Source organism: Leuresthes tenuis, unplaced genomic scaffold (genome assembly GCF_036924035.1).
Source record: "Leuresthes tenuis unplaced genomic scaffold, fLeuTen1.0.hap1 SCAF_13, whole genome shotgun sequence".
NCBI lineage: Eukaryota > Metazoa > Chordata > Actinopteri > Atheriniformes > Atherinopsidae > Leuresthes > Leuresthes tenuis.
Window position 1 is genome coordinate 9273431 of NW_027325367.1, and position 24246 is coordinate 9297676.

General features: G+C 40.7%; 1 protein-coding gene across 3 annotated transcripts; it reads left to right on the forward strand.

Moving 5' to 3' along the window:
• Positions 1-805: 805 nt before the first annotated feature.
• mideasa (mitotic deacetylase associated SANT domain protein a) lies at positions 806-11723 on the forward strand. Of its 3 annotated transcripts, none has more exons than XM_072362937.1 (13): positions 806-1308; positions 1739-3451; positions 4863-5081; positions 5964-6306; positions 6409-6475; positions 6555-6682; positions 6795-6898; positions 7020-7095; positions 7239-7327; positions 7796-7939; positions 8538-8666; positions 8895-9052; positions 10749-11723. In XM_072362937.1, the coding sequence occupies exons 2-13, from the start codon at positions 1997-1999 to the stop codon at positions 11008-11010; spliced, it is 3174 nt and encodes a 1057-aa protein (XP_072219038.1). In that variant the 5' UTR covers positions 806-1308; positions 1739-1996; the 3' UTR covers positions 11011-11723. The 3 variants fall into 3 exon arrangements, with proteins under 3 accessions (XP_072219038.1, XP_072219037.1, XP_072219036.1); XM_072362936.1 differs by having other exon boundaries at positions 4866-5081; positions 6555-6697; XM_072362935.1 differs by having other exon boundaries at positions 807-1308; positions 6555-6697.
• The last annotated feature ends 12523 nt before the right edge of the window (positions 11724-24246 follow it).

The following is a 24246-nucleotide window of genomic DNA, read 5'->3' on the forward strand; positions in this document are numbered from 1 at the left end:
GCCATGAGACTGGTTTCTAAAGCAAGTTAATCCCCCAACGAACCCAACTTCACACCCTGCTGCTGCAAAAAAAGCCCCCCCCCGAAACCCCCCCCCAAACAGTTGGTCTCTGTAGCTAATTTCCCCTGTCTGGTATAGCTGTACTTGGGGATTAATGTTTAAATGCTCACTTGTTCAAATTGTGTAAACGTTTTAGGTCATGCATAATGAAACGCAATGTGGCTACCACCCATCTGATGTGCAGTGACTTGGAAAAACCCAAGATGGTTGCAGCGAAATTGAAAGTCAACACTTTGAAACAGCAGTCCACAAGCCAATGGACTACATCAGGGTGGCTATTGTCATCTTTTTCTATGAGTAAAATCAGTAACGTTGAAACCGCTGTTAATTAAATATAAGAAATCTGAGCATTATTTTTTAAGACTTCTAAATTAAAGACACTGGGAAAGTAAAGAACCCTTAGATTTTAGTATTGAAAATCTATGTGTGGTAAACCTTCCTGTATGGATAAAATGTTGCAGATAATCTAGTGAGGGAAATCACCTCTAAACTCATGGAGCATTTGGATTGAATTTAAGGGTCTTTCATAAATGACGTGAAGGGAGGAGCTGCTTGAATTTGACCCCACCATGTGGAAACTCCCGGCCGCGGCCTTGTTTCTACCCAACGACGACTGTGTGTTCAGTCTCCGCATCCGCGTCGACAAATAGAGTAAAACAAACGTACACGGATACGACAATGGGCGTGGTCAGACAATCGGATTGGATAACAGGATGTGAGTTGAGCTGTTTTGGGGTGAGGCGCTGCGTTTGTGGTTGCAAAACTTTCTGCGCATTTGCGCAGTTTCGCAGTGTTTAACACGCTCCGGACAATCCGAAACAGCAGTTTTTGCCCAGCGCGTTCCCTCAGCAGCGACTTTGAAATCTGAGAAAATACCAGCACAGGCCGCTGCACGGCATCGTTTTCACACTGTCACCGTCTCGTGTGTGGTTTACTCGTTGCTGCGAGGGGGGAAAGTTGTGGACATGTTTTCCTGGAAGTGCACAGTTTTACGGATCCAGTGTGCAACGTTGTAACTACAGCGTTGAAAAGGCTTTCGAGCCCGCCCGGACCTTGGAGTACATTTTCGTGGGTTTGTTAGGTCGCCTGTTCGCCATATTGCGCGCAGTGAAACTCGATGGAAAGTTGTCAGAGTTATGACATTTGCTGCGCACAATCCCTTCATGGAGCTGCATGCAGTCGACTTTGATCGAAACCAAAGTGACTCCATGGAGCTGTTCATGGAGAACTCTGTGCACCATTGAAAAGGTATATAAACTGTCTAAGTAATGCTCACTAATCTGCCGTATTGCTTAACAACACTTGGCTCCTCCGACGCTTCCTTATTGCTTTTTTGTAACATTACATTACTGGCTATCGCTCGGGTGATTGCACGAGCCCCTTCGTTTCCTGTATTTCTTGTTGTGCCAAATGGCAGCGACGCTGTGCGTGCCTTCTTGTTGCATTTGCCTGTCGCCTCAAAACCTCAGCTTGTAATGTGCTCTCCGCACGCACCTTAACGTAAATATCGAAGTAATGGCTTTCTCTGTTCTCCTTAATCATTTCACTTTACAGAAAGGGCTGTCTGCTGGTGTAGGCCTCAGTTTCCTTTTTGCTTCTGGCGACTGCAAATCGACTAAAAATTCTTCATGCTTTTCCTATAAAAACAAATGTCTGACCCATCTGTCTCTGTCATAAGGTCTGGCTCCCTAAAGAGGATGAGAAGAATGGACAGTGGACCTCAGATTTGACTGCTGGAGGAGGGCTGCATGTTCCACACCCTGCACTTTCCTTTGGGATTTATGTTTCCTCCCAGTTACCTCTGTATACACAATTAAATAATTTCTTGACCCCAGGCAGAGGAAAGTACACTACAGAGGGAGTAACCAAGTTTGCATGCTCAGAGACCCAGACTGAGAGCTTTAACGTCAATATTTTCTTGTCTTATTGAATTACTATGAGTCTTCCTTCTGAAGTTAATACTGAGAAGAGTAAGCATCAGACTGCAGCTATGAAAGAGGCTGTGCAGCGTTCAGGTGAGGTTTATTATGGTATGGGACCTCCGGCTTTAAAGCCAAGCCACAATGACCCTGCTAGTAGCTCGGGTGTCTATAATCCCGAGAAAGGGACCCAAAGTCATCCGCAATATCAACAGAGTGCCCAAGTAAAATGGATGCAGGACCCCATACAGGCATCTAACTGGTCACAGGAAGCTCCAGTGCCAGCCTGGGGGCAGAACTTCGGCCCATACATGAGTGGGGTGAACGTCAGGGGTCAGATGGCCTTCCACAAAGGGGTTCATGAAGCTGTAGCTATGCCGATGGGAGGTGAAAACCAGCTGCCAGCACCTGTGGATGTTTACAGAGATGCCACCCAGGCTCAAGCTCAAGGGAGGGGACTTGAGTGGGATCAGCACGCTGCCGCTGCAATGCATCAGGCTAAACTACAAGCTTATCAACACGGCCACACAGGCGTGGAGCTCCAGGGCCAGCCACATGTGTCATCCCACACCTTGCAGGGGCCCATGCTGCAGCCCTTCCAGGCATCTTTTAGACCCAACAAGCAACAGTTCTCATCCGGATACTACTCCGTTTTCCCGGGCAGCAAGCCAATGCCGAACCTGGCCTACAGCGAGCAGCCTAAAACGCAGCAGCAACTTCTTCACCAGATGAAACAGCAACAAATTCATCATCACCACCAGCAGCAGCAGCAGCAGCAGCAACAACAGCTGCATCAGCAGCATCAACTTCAACTGCAGCAGCAACATTTGCAGCAACAGCAACAGCAGCATCAAATGCAACAGCAGCAACAAATGCAACAAATGCAGCAACAGTATCACCAGCAACATCTACAGGAGCGACAACAACAAATTCAGCAAATTCAGCAGCTGCAGCAACAAAATGTGCCACAGCACGAAACATCACAGCCCCAAGTACAGGCAAAACAACAGCAGACCCAAAACTTTGGAGCTTATCAGTCTCCCGGGTCTCGTCCACCTGACACTGGGGCTAAAAAAGAAGACATCCAGTCAGTGGAGCCGCAGCTGCAACCGGAGGCTCAAGCCAGCGATGCACCAGCTGTACTCGATCCTTGCCCTGAGAAGGTCACCATGAATCCTGCAGAGTCTGCAGACGCAGCACCAGCTGCCCCTCGTCGCTCGCGTCGCCTTTCCAGAGAGGGGCAGTCCCCACTGGGTCCCCCTTCGACAAACATCTGGTCTCAAGCCTCCAAAGAGCCATCCCAGAATGGAGTAGCCGGTGTGCCAGCTGCGAAAGGAGGCGAAGGCCAAGCAGCAACTGGGGGGGTCATCCAGATCACCCGCAGGAGAAGGAGAGCATCCAAGGAGATCAATTTGGAGACTCTTGCACAGAAGGCATCAGAAATGGAGTCCCTGCCTGCTAAAACTGCCAAGGTTAAAAAAAAATCCTCTCATCACACTGCTGCTATACCTAATGTATTATTAACTACAGCACAAATATAGTGAAACAACCATTTAGATACTTGCTTAAGGCCGCATATATAAGAATGAATAGCAAAGGTTCGTATTTATGTAAGTAAGAACGAGTTTTCTCTTTTGGTGGGGGTTGACAAGCTGCTGCAAAAAGAGGAATAGCCTTGTTTCTATGCAGAACTTCCCTTTGGTTTGCAAAATCCCTTTCTTGCGTCTGTTTACTCGACTCCTACAGCTGTCGAATCCCAGCTATTGCAGGCTGTTTTACAGCAAGGCACAGTCCTACTATGCGGTGCGGAGTATTGCACCACATTGTGCTGTAACCAGTAATATTAGCTGTAATTCAAGAGTTCCCCTTATGGATTTAAAAGACACAGAGGGTATTATTTTGGTAAGAAAGACGATACTCTCGTTACTCAGGATTTATAACGTCTACATTGGAGGTGGCACACCCACCGAGAGATTCTTCTAGATTTTCTCCTCAGCAGATTTCTTTTTTGCACAGACTGTAAATACAGAGACATGTAGTTAGCAGTCTTGTTCAGAGACATGTTGTAGGTTTTAGTGCAGAGTGTGCAGTGCTGGATGTACAGTTTGGAGCAGCTGCAAGTCTGCACACCTCCACATTCCTCAGGCCTTTCAGTGGAAGAAAGGAGGGGCCGAGCTGTCAACCTGCATGGCTACGCGTCTATTCTCCCCAAACAGGTTTAATGTTGCACTTAACAGCCCTGAGCTGCTGTTTTGTGGTTAGCAAGCAGCGCTTTTCTGGGTCAAGAGACAACATTCAGATGTCTTGATCTTTTGCTTTGCCTCAAATATAAATCTTAAAACTGATTTATACTTTTCACTGCCACTGGTGGAATTTATTGTATTTACATAACCAGAAATATCAGGGTGCAATTTTCTAAGCGACTACAGTAAATGTGCACTCAAACAACAAGGTGGTTCATATGTTTAAAAGGGAAAACTGATCCTTGTTTTGCATTTGACAATGACTTTCAATTTATTAAAGCCAGCAGTTAAATTAGGGTTGTTTTATTCTCAACTATAACATAAAAAGTTTATATTATTTGTCAATTAATTCAATATTCACTTTACAAAAAAAAAAGGAACCAGTCCTTTAATGCTAGTTTTTAACTTGCAGTCTTGTGCCATTAAGAACAGCATACTATGAATGTTTTAATTTTGGAGGAAAATGAATCGCAGCACACCATGTTTAGAACGGTTGTTGTGTGTAGATTATGTGCACTCAGCCCATCTTCCTCTTTTTGTTTTTCACTCGCTTTTTTCATTTTCCCCTCCACTTCCCTGACCTCCCACTGACTTTCTCTTTCCCGTATCTTCTCGACTTCTTTTTGATTTTGTGCCCCAGCAGGAGGAAGGTCCCTCTGGCAAACAAGCCGCCATCATGCCCCTGGTTATCCCCGTGTCTGTGCCTGTGCACAGGAGCCCAGCGGATAGCCAGGGCTGCTGGGATCAGGCGCGTCTCGGTCAGGGCGAGCGGTCTGCAGGAGAGCCGGACCGCAAACCTTCTGTCATCGTTGCTCGTCGGCGGTCCCTCCGAAACTCTGCGTCTGAGAGTTTTGAACAGGTGTGTTCTCGGAGGAGGAAAGATGTGCATTGCTTTCAGAGTGGGGGAGGTATTTGTTTTTAAAAAGCTGTTCCACAATCAGACCCATAACCATTCTACACATCCAAGTACTTTGCTCAGCTACAACATTAAAACCTCACGGCACACATCTCAGATACAGATTTACTTCAGTAGGATCTTGCAGGAGCTAATGCAGAGCATCACACCGTGTCCACTTGCTTGCTTTCTTCTCATAGTGCACACTGCGGCCAGATTTTTTTCAGGTAAATGACGCGTGTTCATCCAGCCATCAACGTGATGTAAAGGAATAGATGAATGATTAGGCCGAACAATCTTTTTTTTTTAGATATGGTCCGTGCTCAGCTGTGAGAAGGTGTTGTCAGCGGCACTCTGACTGGCAAGCTGTGAAGCACTATATGTTCTGACACCTTTTCAGCAAAGCCAGTATTTCTTTAGTGGTCCTTCTGTGGGATAAGACCAGGATGATCAGCCTTCACTCCTTCACAGCGAGCTTTGGACTTCCATGAGCCCTGCTGATGGTTTTGCAGATGTCCTTCATTTGTCCATAGTTTTTATTTACTAACCAAATGCACTTATGGAGTTGTCCATCATCACAGTTGGGTCCGTGTCAAAGTCACTCCGATCAGTCTTGCACATTTCTGTTCGCTCTTGAACAACTTCAACCTTGAGAACCGGCGCTTCACTGGTGGCTTTATGTATCCACTCCTCTACAGATGCCAAGGGACATATCTGTGTTTTAATGTTGTGGCTGATTTTATTCTCAGCTGTAGATAAAGGAAGCAAAAAGTGTAACTTTTCAAAGTAAGCAAAATGGAGATGGGATTTGACTATAACATGCATCTCAATCCTTCTTTCATTCAGGATGGGGAAAACGATCCAGGGTTGGATGAAGAGGGAAAAGCTAAAATAAAGCGCCGGCCTCGTCCTGAGCCTCTTATCATCCCTCTTCCCAAACCATCCACCTTCATTGCTCCATCTGTCTACTCCAGCATCACTTCCTACCAGAGTAACCTACGATCTCCTGTTCGCCTGCCAGACAACCCTCATGCCCTGCCGCCCTACACGCCTCCACCCATACTGTCTCCTGTGCGAACGGGCACAGGGCTCTACTTCTCCACCTTCCTCACCAACATAGCTGTTAGCAACCAAATCCTGCCACCTCCGGCCACACCGAAGTCTGCAACACGCAGCCTGTTGCGCTCCTGTAAGTCATGGTTGTTGCTTCAGGTCTTATGCACTTATAGTTTAGTAAAAGTAAAGGAGCTTTTCCAGATAATGTATAAGTTCTATCATTTGTATCTTACAGCAAGTTCAGAAATTACTCCTCCAGTCTTGCCTTTGATCGCCGATGCCACACCTGCGAGCCTTGAACCGTGAGTACCCCTTCATCCATCTGTAGAGGTTCCCTTATTAGTGTTGCTTCATAACTCCAAGCTTTGCATTGGCGTCCAGGCGTATCAACATCGGGCAGCATTACCAAGCAGAAATTCCAGATTTGCAAGAACCACTTTCCTCCCAGTTTGACCTGCACAAAGCTGACTTGGTTTGGCTTCCTAAGGACGACTCCAGCCTAAAACATGGTGACCAGGAGAGCAGTTAGTACCTCACATATCACACGTGATCAACTGACTGCTGTTTTCTTTATTTTCTATGAGCTTTTCGTCCCAACTTCTCCTCACTTTTGCTTTTCAGTGGTGGATTTGATGAACATGGCTTGTTCAAGTGTTTTCCGTGGAGGAGGAACCAATCAGGAGCTGGTTTTGCACTGTTTACATGAATGTGGAGGCAATTTCCTTGTGAGTGACATATCAGTATGCAGAAACGTCTTTGTGGCCGTGCATTTATCAGATATTACTTTGTCATCACTTTGCACACATAAGTGTTTTGTAGTTGAAGCTTTGCTGTGTTAATCTGAAGGAAACACTGGAGCGTTTGATGCTTCAGGATCCCATTTTCCCCAAAGGCCATCACCTGTCAGGTTATCACTACTCAGGTGAAAAAGCTTTATCAGCTCATCAAAACATCTTTCTCTCTTCCACCTGCCTGTCTCTGATTGTACAATTTCTCTAGAAATGTTTCCGCATAAGAGAGTTAGTATAAGTATGTTCAGCACACCTGCCTTTGTTTTTCTCCCAGGCTCGGACAACTGGACTCCAGAAGAAAAATGTTACTTCAATAAGGGGATCTCTGCCTACAGGAAGGATTTCTTCATGGTGCAGAAACTGGTATGCATGTTTATTTTCTCCTGCAGCCCGAGTAAATAATGAAAGATACTTCCGCCAGACACTCATTGAGGCTCATTGCTGTGCGTGATCACCTCAAACAAACAGTGCTGTTGGGAGTTAAGATTATCAACATGTACTGTATTCAGATGTAATGGAAAATGTGCTTTTGCAGACAGGAAGAGGATGCTGTTTCAAACGGAGACTAAAACTTTAAAAAGTTCCCAAAAGTTCAAAAGAGAAGACAGTCAGACTGAATAAATCACATCCTCTTTGTGGCAGGAAATCTGGTTTGTTGAAACAATAACAATAGCAGTGGCAAAGCCAGAGACTTTTCTTATTTATATATTTAAATCATGTGTACAAAAATGCGTTAACTGTTGGGGGGAAAAAAACGTCCTGTAAGGAGTTTACATCAAACTGTTCTGTTGATTCCCAACACAATGTGCATGTCTCTTTGACAATTTAAAGGTGCAGACTAAGACTGTGGCCCAGTGCGTGGAGTTCTACTATACGTACAAGAAGCAGGTGAAGATCGGTCGCAACGGCATTTTAACCTTCGGCCCTCCGGATTCACCCATGGAAAAGCATACAGAGGCTGTGATGGATGTTAAGGTGCAGCAGAGTCTTTCATTTTCTCCTTCAGGCATAAGGAGGAGTGAAGTGTTGTACATAACTTGGTCTGAAAAGGCAGAGGTCTTGGTATATTTTGTCTTTTTCTTTTTTGTGTGTGTGTTGGGAAAAAGTTACCTTTTTACCATAGAAGACGCAGCTCCTGAACTTCTTGAAATCCCTTGTTTCCTCCATTACTTACCTCGGTTAACATGATGTATATTTTCCTGTCCAGAAGTGATTTTTAATGTATTTTTTAAAAATGTATTTGTTTATTACATCTCAATCAAACAAGTTTAACATACAAACCTTGTAGACTCCCAGAATGAAATGATTTACCTCTAAATGGACAGGGACTAGGAACTGATGAGCTGGAAGAACGTAGCAGAAAGATTTTTGGTACAGAGACATCTAAATTGTGAATTAAGTGATTTTTGACCGTGTGGAAAAGCAGAAGTGATGAATAAATTACTGTCAAGAACAGGATATAATTATCTACAGGAATAAAGAGAGCTTGAGGGAACCACATCTTCCCTATTTAACATGTTTCAATGCTTGACAATATGAACAAGGATCTGATCTCTGCTGTGATTCATTACAGAGCTCACAGCTTTCAAAATTGATTCAAGGGGAGGCCGTTGAAGAAGACAAGAAGGATGTTTCCTATGACGAGAGCCACATGAGCAGCCAGCAAGCACGAGTTGCTCGGTCGCTTCAGGTTCATGACTATGTAAGTATTTCACTGTACAATCCAGAGCACGGACTAATGACACACCTCACACAGCTGCTAAACACACTTCAGATCCTTGTTGTTTGTTAACAAGCAGTTAAAAAATGTCTAATGAAATGGTGATTGTGTCGCTGTTCTTTTGACTGAAACGTCGACATGGCTGTGCATGAAGAAGGCTAAGCATGCAGTGCTTCTACAGTGAACGCCTTTGTATCACTGTTGCTACAGGCAGGGACGGAGCCAGCGCCGGACACTGTGAGCAAGGAGCCTTATCACTCGTCAGTACCTTACAGGCATCGGGCTGAACCTGCAGCAAAAAAGGCCAAGGCGCCGGTGAAGCCGCCTCAGGATCCCGATGCTGTGTTTCCATGCAAGAAATGTAACAGGTAACTGGTTCCGAGCGATGTTTGCACACCCACTTTCATATGGCAACGTTAAATCCTTTGGACACATTCAGATTTTCTGGGTTAAATTACAAAACTGCTTTAACTCGCACGTAAGCTGCAGTATTCATTCTCACCTCATGTTTTCAGACAAAACTCGTTGAAATAAAACGGAGCTGATGTTCTTGTTTGACAGTTTTACAATTTAGTGGTTATGTGAAATACAAAGTATGGTTTTGTAAGGTAAAATAATGTTAAACTACAGTCAAAAGGTTGTTTTTTTTTGTGTGTGTGCGCCAAATCACAATCAGAACAACTGTATTTTTAAGTTATTCATTATCTACATAAAATCTGTGCTCCTCTACGGAAACTGGGAGAGGCCATGCTTTAAAACATTTTTAATGTCATCGTGAAGTTGATCATTTCAATATCTCGAAATAACAGAGCTCATTTTGTGGTGATGACGGATTAATTATGTCATTATCTCGAGATAAGAAGAAGTGTGTTGTCGGGATAATGCAGAAAACTGATGTCGTTATCCTGAGAAAACGCATATAATTGTTATTTAGACCAAGCAGTGTCACCTCTAACCATGGGATGGCCTGAAGGGCAGCTGCTGGCTGGAGTGTAGCGTTGGTTAAACTCTGATCTATGTCCACAGACCCCACTGTCTGTGCTCAGAAGCAGACATTTACTGAACTCCTTTAGAATGCCTTTTATATACTGTGATAGATCCTCCCCAACTGTCATGGTAACAGTAACAAATGACTCAATGAGTTGTTAAAGCAGTTGACAAGCCCCCTATAACCATCTTTGAATTTATGTTGCTATTCTCAGAAAGAAAAGCTTTGTTTTCCAGAGGTTGTGATCTGAAGAAAACAAAAACACAATCAACTTGTGATCTTGAGATGAGCGCATCAAAGTGAATTGCAGGCAAGGCCGTGCTAGGCTTCTGTTAGCGTCTGTTGTGTGGATCGTAATTACAGGAGATGAAGAACAGCGAGTTAATTTGCAGCAATTTTCTTACACATTTCTTTTTTTTCCATCAATGGCAAGTCGATATTCGGCTGGCTGCATCTTTCTCATAAGAACACTGTTACAACATTATATGTTCACATACCAAATACTACTGCAGCTAATTATCTGAATCAGATCATTTTCAACTCAATCAGGTCTAACTGGCGATCGTCCAGTTTAATTTTTGGGTCAGTAGATGTATCATGCAAATGGCACCTCCATAGCAACAATGTTTTCCCCAGTAAATAAATGCAACAAGCTAATTTATTTTCTCCCACAGTGATGGCCACAGACACTCGCTAGCAATCACTTTATGTTTAAGCGGTTACATTTTAAATTCAGTGTTGTTCAGGTTAAAAAGTATTTGTCCCACTTTTACATTTCAATATAATTGGAATAGATAAAAAGGTGGAAGGGCTATAATCTGTTGCATAAAGGGGGATGTAGAGTAATTCCCTGTCTGTTAGATTTTGAACAAATACCTTTGTACAGGAAAACCGGAACACTTTGAGAAGGCCCTTTTAGCCTGGTGCGATTTTGAAGCAAATTTGGAAAAGTTAGAAGTTTTTATAACTGTTGAACGTTAAAATAACATTAAAACATGTTACAAATTGGAAATCTGCTGCTTCATCGCAAACCATTGCTGTGGGGCCTTACGCTGCATAATTGTCTTCCCTTTTAGGGTGTTTTATAAAGTGAAGAGTCGAAGTGCCCACATGAAGAGTCATGCCGAGCAGGAGAAGAAGGCTGCAGCGCTGCGTCAGAAAGAGCTGGAGGAGCAAGCAGCAGCTCAGGCTCGAGCCAGGAAGGCAGCGGCGGCTGCAGCGGCAGTTGCGGCTCATCAGGGAGGAAATGGGAACGGAGAGACGCAGCAGGCGGAGGTCAGCAGCCAGGAAGACTCATCTGAAGGAGGAGAAGACGATGATGATGAAGACTGGCACTGAGCAGCAACTAAACCAAGAGGAAAAAACTGATGAGGAGATGGGATGCAGAGACGATGAACAAAGCAGGGATAAAGGGGTTAAAAATGTACCGCCCTTTGAAGGGCAGAATGAGCACAAGATTTTCAAGTCTTCCTGTTAATCTTTATTCTACTTTCCTGACCAAAAGTGTCTCTGTTCGAGCGTTGAGCTTTATGCCATCAACCAGGCAGTCGCACTCCACGTTTTCACAAATGCACCATTTCATATTCAGATTAATATTTTTGTAAATGCACTTATACGGTATCCTTCTGCTTTTGCCAATATTGCCTTTTTATACCCTTTATTTAATTGAAAATAGGCCAAATCATTATACATATTCACTACGAAGACTCAATGGTTAAGTGATACTTCATGCGATTTCTCTCTAGTAACAAAAGAAGATCAAAGCAATCAGACCTTTACAGTTGCAACCCTTTTAACTAAAATGGAAGCGCTTGTGTCTAAAAACTCCAGCGTGCTGAATTTTGCAGATTTTTAGGTTGGTTGTACACTTTATTTTTACAGTTTTTACAAGGGACCTTTTTGAAAAGAATATGTACAAAAAAAAAAGTATATATGAGATTGCCATATATTTATGATACCGCATTTGCGATGATTTTGGTATAAAGAATAATCATGTTGGCTGCAATATGACTGGGGAGTTGAAAAATATATTAAAAAGTCTATTGTTCTGAGGCATGTCTTCTTTCTTTTTTTTTTTTTTGCAAGACATTGAGGAACCAGCAGATGGAGACAGATGTTCATTGTAAAGCTTCATAGTCACTTCTGTTGTGTGTAAAGTTTTAAGTTTTGTATTCTGTTGAGTAAGACATCTGGCTGAAATGCTTTCTGGACCGCATTAGAATCTTAAATCTTAATTTACCTTCCTATATGACAGTGTGGCCATCACTGGTCTCATACAGTGTGCCAGACAGGCTTTACATGTCTATCATTTTTGGATTAAGGGCAGGAAAGCCAACTTGTCTCAGGCACCAGGGTGTGGTTAATGTTTTGCATTGACCAATGGTAACATGATTCAGCCATTAAAGAGCTCACCCAGAAGAGGCAACGATTTTGCCGGTTGCCCTCAGGTGATGGGATGAACAGCATATTGAATCAAGATTATGGGAGGACAGAGTGACTCTATTTATGCCCCTCCTACTTAAAATGATGATATTTGAGTTGATATGTGCTTCAGGTGTGCTTGTGATCCCCAAAGTTACTGACTGAAACAATACTTTATCTTAAAATCCAGTCTAAACCCGCAGGTGTCCTTGTACTGCACTGACATCTTCAGTTTCTGGTATGCTGTTAGATTCTGATATATTTCAACAGTAACTCAATTTTTGTTACTCTTGCTGTTGCACTTATATAATGAATATAGACGACATTAAATTGAGGTTTCAAGAATTAAGGCTTTAGAATATATAAAACCCTCCCTTTCAAGGGTTTAAAGGTCATTGGTCAAATCATCCTAACTTTAAATCAAATATTGATTTTTAATACTTAAGTAACTAGAACACCCCCAATTCCAAAACAGATGGGAAACAGATGTAGAACGTAAATAAAGGCGGAATACAATAATGAAGAACACTGCATCAAAACACATCAAATCTTGAAAGTGAGTCATTTGACTATTTCATGAAAAAGTCTCATAATCAATTCATTCTCATCCTTTATGTAATATTGTGAACTGTAGAAGATGGAATATATAAGATTTTACTGCACAATTTGTAGATGCTGTTGTTTTCCTTTAGTAGATGGTTGAACCTCTGTCCACCTTTCCATCTAAGAGTCTCTTAGTCTCTTAAATAATAAAATGTCTCCTTTAAACATTTGATAAGTTTTACATATTCTGTTGTGAATAGGATATTGGTTTATGAGATTTTAAAATAATTGGATTCTAATTTTATTTACAATTTACAGAGTGTCCCTTTGTTTTTGGAAATAGGGTTGTACTAATGACTGGAGAAAGTCTAGAACAAGTGGAAATCACCAAAGACTGGATCCCTTTTTTTGTGATGTTTTGTCAGGCTTTTACTGCAGATTTGTGTGTGTGTCACTCTTTGCTTGATTTTGTTAAATGTGGTAGGATGCATAAATCGTGCATTTTATCAGGTCTGGGGAGAATGGTTAGACTGGTTGGAGCTCACAAAAATGTAATTATTTTAAAACTACAGTGAGCCAAAAAACATTTCAGATGGAACGTATTCAGCCTTGAGGCAGATGGACAGCAACTGAAGAAGACCATATCTGGTGTCTCCCACCTGTCAGTTAATAACTCTGAGAAACAAAGAACACACTCTTACATGCTTATGCTACTTAATGGCTGGTCATTAAGTAGTAGAAATATGCTCTAAAACTGAATACAATAATCTGATATCTAACTTGAGTCAGAGCTACTGTGTTTTCTTTATTATTGTTGCCCATCATGTCGCATGATTGCAGACTGATGTCCTCACTCATGTAGCATGATGCTAATAAAACTCCTACTTCTTTTCGGCCTTCCGATCTGTCAGTTGAAAAGGGTGGCCTTCTTATAAAGCCCATTAGAAAACCCAGCTGCATGGACACAGTAAAATAGGTTCGGCATAGAGGAGATGAACACATTACATGGCAGACTGGTGTGGATGATAGAGACAAGGCCGAAAAGCTGAATCGATGTCACTAAATGTCTGGAAGATGAATCGGAAGATCAAAGGTTCCTCTTAAGACAAGCCAAGGTTAATGCCCAGCAGAAAATCATTTATGTTCAAACACTTTAGGTACACAGACAGTGGCCACAGCAGATGATAAACAGAGACTGTGCATAAACACATCAACACTGTGGTATTTGTGGAATTTTAACACTGAAATAATAAAGCTGAAACATGAACATGAAAAAATAAAACATGAAAAAATAAAGTTGCGGTCCATACAGAAGAATTTTAATTTGAAAGCAAACTGTTTGTTTCAAAATCTCCATCCATTCATTGATTCATTCCTTTTCCATACCTACTTTATACAGCTGCGATCGCAGTGAGGATGGAGCCTGTCCCAGCTGTGATTGGGAGGGAGGCAGGGTACATCCTGGGCCCCAGTCCATCACAGGATGATATAGTGACAAATGAAACCAACAACCATGCACACTCACACTCACTCCATAATTTACAATAGTCAATAAACCTAACATGAATGTATTTGGACTGTGGGAAGAAGATGAACTGAGAGAACAAACTTCCAGTTGCAAACTTCACACAGAAAGGCCCCCGGGAACCTTCTGGCTGTGAGGTGACCACTATGCCACCATGCAGCCCTCAAAAACAGACCACATAAATTAAACCAGCTAATGTATCACACAAGGACCTAATCTGTGTCAACATTCTAATCTTCAAAGAAATTGTTCATTTTTATGGTTAAAAGTCAAATGTCATCTCAACTAGGAAAAGTAATTTCCAGTCTTTTGCATTGAGAGCCTTGTTCTAAGGAAACAATATCAAACAACTGCAACCCTCTATAGTCTCTTTCTATTATTTAAGCAATTTATGTTTTAAAATGACACATTTGGTCATATTTACCATGGGAGAAATGTAATTTAACAGTCATGTTCTGCTTTTGTTGATTAAATCTAAAGCACATGAACATAAGAACAATAGATTATCTAGTCATTAACAGCATCTCTTTACAGAGGCTGTAAAATAGAACCAAAAAAGTGTAACATCAATGGAAATATATCCTTTTAAGTTTTTTTGACAAGGTAAATAATCTGCAGTGAATACAAAACAATAGTCTACTGATTTTTTGTGTTTTAACCACAAAAACATAAATAAATCCTTCGGCCAGGGAAGATTTACTGCATTTAATCTCAAAGTCCTTCAGTCAGCTTGTTCACCATGTTACTGAGATGACTCTGTTCAACTGAAGCCATTCTGCTGTATTTAATTCTCATAACATCCTCAGCACAGCTCACATCCAGCTGTCCTTGATGCTGAAACAAAATCATTTTCGTGTAATGACTATAGTGGCCATATAAGTGACAAACCACTCAGCTGGAGCTCGGTGAGCAGCCACTGGCCTTGGGAGATGTAATCTGCCTGGCAGACCTCTGGACTCATGCTGCCTCTCACTTTGATTGGTAACATGCTTGTCATCTTTACACACAGCTCTCCAGCACTTTACGGTCAGGTCATGCTCAGCAAACATAAAAGAGTGTCATGCTCTACTGCAGACCAGCTGCTACTCTATCCTCACACTGCAACTCACTTAATGGAATTAAACCCATCTGTCTATATTTTAGCCAGAGTCAGCAACATTACTCTTACGCACCCGTTACGCAAATAACCGCTGACTAGAGACCATTCATCTTCAGAGCGGCAGGGTTGTGATACCTTGCAAATATGAGCCGTCCGTGACTCACACTCGCATGTTGTATGAGATCTATATATCAGTTTAACAGATATGTAGATCTTGTCCTGAAACAACAGAATAAATTGCTGCATCTGTTTTAAAGTAAAGAAGCTCTGCTCCCTGTTGTCAGCTTTAACAGCATCATATATATCTTGTTTTATGTTGTTTAAGGTACAGAGTCTATCAAATTTTCTTCAAGCAGCGTAGATATAGAGCTCAACATTTTGGAATTATGTCCATTCACCTTCTTGCCAGGAGCTAGATAAAAAGACCGGTGACACAAAGCCTGAATGCAGAGAGAGAGAAAAATTAGGTTTCATCTGAATATGACCTAATCAGTCCTCTAGTACGTCTCAAGATTACAAATAAATCAACACTGGGCCACTGTCCTATTTCTTTAGATATATTTTTGACAGATCCACGCTAGCTGTTTTATCGTACCCTTACTGTTAATCCTAGAAGCAACTGGAGGAGGGAGAAAAATGAAGGACAAACCTGAACCCCTAAACCTTTAAAGTGAGAGCCAGGCTGTGGGAGACATTTTGCTGGCAGCATTTTGGATTTACTTGTTCCCTCAAAAAGAAGGATTACTGCAATAAATACAAAGTTACACTGAGGGATCCAAAAGGGAGTGTTCTCCTCCAAGATGAAAGTGTCCACACCCGTATTACACGAGGCGCCATGAAAGGTTTCATAACTAAAAAAAACTGTGAATAATATTCTATGATCTTTTCAGTCATCAAATATCAAGCCAAAGCTTTTAAACAGATGTAGTTAACTGTGCTTCTTAATTTCTTACCCTCCAAAGCAGATGGATTTTCCTGAGATTGCAATCTAAGTCATCCATTGTTGGCGGAAACACAAAATTCTGGACCAATCAGTGGCTTTTAGGTGTCACAACAATCAACAGCAGCGGCTCCACTCACTGTTTCTGTAGGTAACTGCTTTGCCTTAATGGTTGAAGTTCTCTTATGACTTTGCTTATCACCTGCTGAGTATTTCTTGTTAAGTGCCTGTCCTTTTCTGAATGATTGCAACAGAAGAATCTTTAGGTGGTTTTGTGAAATATCAAATAACTCCTTTCTATCATCATCAAAAACACCAAATCTCTTCTCTCACATTCACTCTTTCGCAATTAACTGAGGTGAGCTTAATCTGACTCTCCTTGTTGATTTGGCCATTATTTTGCAGCTGTCCCAATTTGAATAGGCTGCAAAAAAATGGGACAAAATGTTGTTTTTGTCCCTGCATATTTGATGCAACTGTGCTGATTTGATTTTCATGAGCGGCGTACCTCCTTCTGTAGATCCTTATCCATTGTGCATGAATGGCACATAAGCAAACTCTATACAGAAACTATAATAGGGACATTCATGCACGTGGTGGTGCGTACAGCTGTCTCTGTGTGTATATGCAACCTTGTTTGATTATGCCTTTTGTAAACAGAAAGAAACAGATGATGGCTGGGATAACAAAAAATCTGTGGCAGAAATGACTAAAGGAGGAAACAAGCCTATATTACCTCCATAGTTTTTAGCATTGTGCCAAAAAAAGAGGTGAAAATTAGCGTGTTTAGGCATTGTCTATTCATTACTACTGGTAGAGCTGGAGTCTATAAATACCTGTGATTACAAAAGAGTAATTTGGCATGGAAGTTAATGCTGATTCCCTTTCCTGTTGAGGACAAAAGTTTAATCTTCATATTTTCCAATGTGAGAGTGGCGTAGCAAGGCCTCACATAATGCTGCTGAATAAATTATGTGAGCTTGAGCACGATAATGATGCTAACTCTGTTCACCCAAATACAGCTGAGGTAGCAAACGTTACCCCAGTGGGGAAGGTGTTTCTGGGAAGCCAGAACCCGGCGTTGGGTCAATGTTGTGCCAGGAGTAACAGAGTAGGTTTCATAAAAGTCAAACTCCCCTGGCACTATGAGAGTGGAATTTATTTTCTTTGAAAAATTTCAACAACAGTGAATACATTTGTTCCAAAAGCTTACATTACTCATTTAAATGTGATACTGCAAAGGTCCAGTTATGTTATGCACTGTGAGAATATTTAAATAGATGTGCCTCTAGATGTGGAGCATGAGAGAATGGGAATGTAATCTTTCTTGAATAGTGGGACATATTTTACCAGAGCGATATAAATCACTGCAGCAACAACATCAGGGAAGCTGTGCCCATTTGCCCTGTCCTCCACAATGAAGACATCTCTCATAAATTACCAGACTCTTCCTTTGTCCTGACTCAGCAGAAATATAGCTGCCTGAAAGGCCACCTAGCTGAAATCTGAAATGATAATCCATGAGTGAAAGAAGTGGTGGCTGCAGTCCTGCCAAATGCACTCACTCTCTGTAAGTGCTCTCAATTGAGGACCCATTTCCTGACTCCTGCCCTTCTTCCCAAGAGAGAGCAAGAGCTTTTGGCCTGCCTTCATGGAGGCTTAACTATGACACTACAAATACAAGGACATATTTATAGCTTACACTGCAATAAAAAAGACTTTCTTCAGGAGAAATGAGTAAAAGAATACCACAAGCACATTTGCAGGGAATAGTAACCTTGAGATGGCTATTTAAAGGTAATTCTTTGGTTCTGTTTATGGCTGCTTGAGGCAGAAAATGTTTCAGATTAACATCTTTATCAATTTTGTCATGGCTTCTGTGGATCTAGTACACACTCAATGGGATTTCCAAAATCATTTCAGTACTGTAGGTTTTTTTTTGGAACATGAAGAAAGTAAGTACATGCATCAGTGTGTGAGAGACTCCACTCCGTACCCCCAGTTCTGATGCCATGGTTTTTTGCCTTTTAAAACTGGAAAACACTCAGCAGCAAAACTGAAATCCTGTGTTTGGTTATTTCTGTGTCTATGTACACAAAAAATAAGAGTAAGGGCCCAGAAAATAACAATGTGACAATTTTATGAGATTCCCGTTAGACAGTGTTACTTTTTTTACGCTGCCCATTCAAAGTAGTATTTATATCCTATTTGTAAGGCACAAAGGTGGAATTGGGGGGATCAAAGTTGATGTGCCTCTGATATGAGTCACCGATCCAAAACCCAAATGAAGACTCACATGCAGACAGGCAGGTATTAAAAAATTAAAAGAATGACAGGTGTGGCAATAACCCATTGAATACAGAACTTAACAAAACCTACAGATCATGACAGTTGACTCATGCTGCCTCTGTTTGGCTTGTATGAACTACTAAAGGGGTTTAGTGATGGCGTAACAAGTTTATCCTTTTTCAACCAAAACAGGGCAACCTCTGTGTAAAAACTGCTTGTGCTGTAAGGGTAGAAGGGTACAAAGTAAGTAATATTTGCTGCACTAACAAGTTTGCAGTTGCCACTGCTCAGACAGCAAAGTCAGCTCCTGCCAAGCTGCCAACAAAGACATCCAGAAGGTCCTACACGACACTGGTCTTGATTTCTTTACATTGGCTCAGGTTCAGAATCCAGCACTGAGATCTGTGAACATTGTGGACACCTTTAAAAAGTAACCCCATTGTATACACATTGTTTTATTAGCTTATTTGGACTTATTTGATTGGCTTTCACATCTATCATTTTGTTTCTTATGTGTTATTTTCCTTTTTATCTTTGTGAAGCACTTTGTTACATCTGTTCCTGAAGTGTTGCTTAGATCAAATTTACTTGATGAAGTTACATAGTGTTGCTTTAAGCTATGGTCTGTGAGACAATATGAAGAACTTTCATATTTCTAAAAAAAATACTTTAAAATGAATGTTTGTTAGTGCAATCATTATTGATGGATCACCATCATATTGTCATTTATCACGTTCAAGCTTTAGAAACCTTGCTGTCACACAACTTGACTTTGCTGCAGTATTTTAAAGTCCACAAAGATCTGGAAAAGAAAACGGTACAAATACATGTGTAGTCATGTTGGGGTGGGTTTACCGCTTTACCTTACTTTTTCTATCAAGACTGAGTCTAGTTTCAAGAATTTTTTGGATGAAAAGTATAAAAAATCCCCCAAAACTGCTGCTCAACTGAGCTAACAGTAACATCATATGCCTGTTTCTTCCATGCATCACGACATGTCTCTCAAAGCCCTGAGTCTACACTTTCAGCTTGGTCAGCCTCCTATTCAATCCAGTTGTGATATGTCTTGAGATGTGATGGATAATGAATTAGGCATCCATCATAAAGTCATCAACATGCAGCCCTCACCTCTCAGCAGGCAGATGATGTAGTACTCACGATGCTCAGATTTATCTTTGTGATTCACAGGTTTTCAGTCCACTGTGTGTGCGTGTCCTGTTTGCCACACCTCCACCTGCCCCCCTCCACCGCCGCCACCACGATTAAGCATCTCTCCTGCACCCCAACGTGATGGAGTGTTAGTCACTGTAAACTGGACGATGGCTCCTGATTTGTTGAAATCAGAACTTCTTCAGCATTGTTATCGATCCAGGCATGCAGCCAGAGCTCCATTAGTGAACACGCTGTATACTGAGAGCCTTGATGGGGAAACGCTGCTGTTTTTCGGAGAGGTTTTCCTCATTTTGCCTATGACATCTTCACTGTTATTTGTAACACCATAAGTAAGGGTTTAGCATGAAATAATAAAATGATTAATGAAATCATATATGAGCCTATCTACTGTTTTAATAAAGAGGCAAAAAAAAACCGATGCACAACACTTATATCCATCTCATTACTTAGAGTGCTATGAGCTGAAGGAAATGTTCTGGATTTGTAACTTGTATACAGAAAAAGGTTTTTATAGCTGTGCTTGTCCTGCACACACAATATGTTTAATGTCAAAGACTAATTCAGTGTTTTATTTCATTTTTACTTATTGACAAAGTTATTTTTGACAAATTTGGTTGGATTAGACTAATCTTGCATTTTTCTTTTACACTAAAGACTATTTATTACAGATTCAGATCACACTGTAGAAGCAAATATGCATTCAGGTCATCTGCATATTGCATCTCAAGAGAGCAGGACACAGCATAGTGGTTATGGTGGTAACTCTCCCTTTTATAACACTTTGTGTCATGGTCTGTGGAATTTCACACTATTCTGTTTTCTTGTTTGTGTAAAGTCACAGGTTCTATTCTGTTAACATTAGTCTAGTCTTTATTTGTCTTGTAGTTACTCTCATGGTTTGTCTTTGTTATTATTGCTTTTGTCTGTTAGTCTTGTCTTGCCTTACTTCAGTTTAGTTTCTATTTCCACCTTCTCAGCAGCAGTTGTCCTCAGTTTCCCTGTTCTGGTCATTAGCTCCACTGCCACACTTGTCATCTGTTATCCTTAGCTGCTGTCATTCTCTAATCAGCTCACCTTCAGTATTTAAGCTCCCTGTTTTCTCTGCCAGATCCTTGCTGTTATCACCTTGTGCTTTCCCGGTTGATTCTTGTCTGAGATGACCACATAATGCTGTTTGACATATACAGGCTGTATTGAATACATAGACGGCCTGCCAAAAGGTATCTAAGAGGGTCTGAATTTCTCAAGAATGTATGTGAGCTCTTGTACCACATCACATATTTAACTTATTCTATACATATCTAATGTAATATTCCCTCACCTCCATTCACTCTTTCCTTGAAACTGTTTGGACAGAAAACAACTGCTTTTCCCTGGCCCACACCTAGAAAATGGAGTTTCTTTCATTATAAATTGTAAATTAATGTCCGTTGGACTAAAATCAAAAGAACACTCTTTACAAAGACATTTTTCTTCATTTTGACACATTTATATGCAGACATGAAGAAGGTTTCCCAGGTATCCTCTTTCGGCTATACTTTATTGTACAATCAATCTGTTGGAATGTTTCTGTTGGTGTCCAGGAACAATCTAAAGCAGACATATTGTCTCTTAATGACCCCACAGATAGTTGTTATTTCAGTTTCTGCTCACAAGCTTTTTGGCCCCTGTGTGTTTATGACAAGACAGTTGCTCTATCCAAGAGCGCTCTCACTGTTTACACATTCACGTAAATACAGCGTCGCTGGCCAATATACAGAGAGCTTCTTGGTTAGCTATTTGAGCTGTGATTTGAAATGAACTGACAACTTCAATAAAGTCTGTGTCTGCCCTCCAACATAAACAATCAGTCTTTCTCCACAGCTACAGCTGATTTATTCTGGTATCCGAGTAGAAATCGGAAACAAGTAATGCAGAATGAAATGGACAATCCCAAAAGCATCTTCAAACTGAGTTCTGTCTCAATTTAGAGTTAAATATATGACATAATCCACACAATAGTTTTAAGATAAAGTCTTCTATCAAGGTTACTCTTAACCTGAAGCCAATGTTCAACTGAAGGGGAAATAATGTCAGAGTTTGTCCTTTTGCAATCTAAGGAAAACGTTTAATTAAAAGCAATGACAAATCAATCGAATTAATCAAGACGATGTAAGTTAGATGCTGTAAGATTTAGGGTGAGAAAATGCCTGCAGGATCTCTTTGATTATTCACTCTGGCAAGATTCCCTCAAAATAATGTTTTGGCTCATCAGACCAGAAGAGGAGTTCAGGATGACTGTTTTATTCGAAATGTGTTCAGTTGTCTCAGGTTTGTGAAAGATAAATGAAAGACAGTACAAGTAGATTTGAATGTGCACACGTACACATTAGAAAGAGGAGCAATTTACACAGTATTCGCATATACTTTCACCTCTGCATGCAACGTTTGCTGCGGCATTAATCATCTTGTAAGAAATAAAAGTCTCAAATCAATTATCCCCAAGGTCATCTTGGGCTAATCAAAGTACACTGGGGCACAATCCTGCTGGGCAAAGCAGCAGCCAGTTACTCACTCAATAATGTCTTCAGTCTTTTGTTAAATGCTTTTGGTCTCACACAATGGCAAAGTCGATTTCCATTTTAATGTAATTCGATATCACACAGTAACACAGACACCTGACACATGTAAAGCAACTCTGAGAGTTCACTGTGTCATACCAGTCAGCCTGTAACAGCAATCACAGCGAGAGAAAGAGAAGGGAAAAGATAACAAGAAGACAGATAACCTGCGTTCAAACTTTGCTATAAAAGAAACTTTTTGGAAATAATGAAGCATTTCCCTTGTCCACCATTAGAGCGTTGGCTGGTGGGGAGGTGAAACAGTCATGCCTGATAGATTGTCACCATTTGAATCGTCAGGTTCAATCACCCACAGATATTACAGGGGGATATGTTTTATGTTCCAATGTTTATCACTCAATGACAAAATTCACACATTTTCTACTTTCATCATTTTCCAAACAGACATTGGTACATTGGTTTTATTTGTTCTCTCTCTCTCTTTCAATCTTTAAGGACAGTTGTCACATTACTCCTTTATTCCATATTAACTTTATTGGGTGGATGCTATGAACCATCTGTCTAATTCTGTCCACATCCCTGATGTCTGCCAAATTATCTCCACAGTAATTCATAGAGATGTCATTGTAAAAACAAACAAGATCCCCATAAATCAGCCAGCTGATTAACGAAGTTCAGTCAAGTTGCATAATTCAACTACAGCTGGAGTAAACATCAATATAGGTAAATATTCTCATTGATTTTCAATTTGCATTAATCTATGCCCTGAAAGGCTGAGTGATCATGGCAAATATATTTATTATCTCAAGCAATTGACATAAACTGCAGTCATGCACTGCAGCAACTCTTCGGTCCAGCGTTGATGGATTTTATGAGTGCATGGAAACATTTTATGATTATTGGCTCAAAGTAATAAAGTCATACATCTAAGTGGCTTGAACTAGAGCTCTTCATGTGAACTTACTCTTTCTCAAATGAAAAAAAGTATTTTTTTGGTTTTAATTGTAGGAATTTAGTTTATATTTAACACGCTGAAAAATCTTAAACATGAATTATACATCTGACTAAAACAACAATGAATACAAAAAGATAAATATATCAACAAAAGAGTTCAAAATCTGTAAAAGACAAAAAAAAAGAGCATAAGTGCACAAGAAAACGAGTGTGTTTAATCTGAGATATTTAAAAAAGTTTTTAAGCATTATTCTGGTGGTTATAAATCCTTAAAGTACATCTATATTTATCTAAATGCTTCAGTTTCAGACTTTACAGGGAGCCAATACAGAGAGGTTGAAAAAGAGAGATATGATCTCTCTTGCAGGGATCTGTCAGTAGTCTCTCCCCAGTGTCTTAGATCAATTAGAATTCTTTGAGAGAACCATTTGGACAACTGGCTAAAGTGATATTGCAATAATCCTGCTCGGATTTGATAAATGCGGGGACCATCGTCCCATTCTGGCGCTGGTTTTCTGGATAACACAAACAGGCCAACAGTGCTTCTGGGGTGACAGAGAACAATAAGATATTTTTAATAAGATGGAGCTTGACCATTAAGGGCTTTGTATCTTATGAGAAAGATTTCAAATGATATTCTAAGAGACAAGCGAGACTAAGGCAGGCAAAATGTGATTTCTTTTGGCGATATCAGTAAAGCACTTTGGCTGCAGCATTTTGGATCATTTGTAAGATCAAGAAATAATATAGATGCCCATATTAAAAGGAATTTAGATAGTCCAGTCTAGATGTAATAAAAGCATGCACTAGCACTAGTTTCTCAACATCATTTTGGCTCCTGATTTTGGAAATAATTTACTCCAAGGTTTCTCACAGTAGTGGAGGCAAAGGTTAATAACTCTAGTTTGATAGTAAAAGTCTCTAAGGTTTTTAGGGCCATAAATAATTATCCTAGTTTTACCTAAATTCAAAACTAGAAAATCATCGAGCTCATCGAGACCTTTATGTCTTCAAAACCAGGCAGTAACAACAGTAATTGAGTTTTTTTTAAATAAAATCTGCATAACAA

Excerpts from the sequence above, each read along its gene's own strand:
- mideasa (XM_072362935.1), top strand. The coding sequence starts at position 1,997 with ATGAGTCTTCCTTCTGAAGTTAATACTGAGAAGAGTAAGCATCAGACT. Across the intron at positions 6,698-6,794 it reads ACATGGTGACCAGGAGAGCA|TGGTGGATTTGATGAACATG; the intron begins GTTAGTACCTCA and ends TTTGCTTTTCAG. Across the intron at positions 7,940-8,537 it reads AGGCTGTGATGGATGTTAAG|AGCTCACAGCTTTCAAAATT; the intron begins GTGCAGCAGAGT and ends GATTCATTACAG.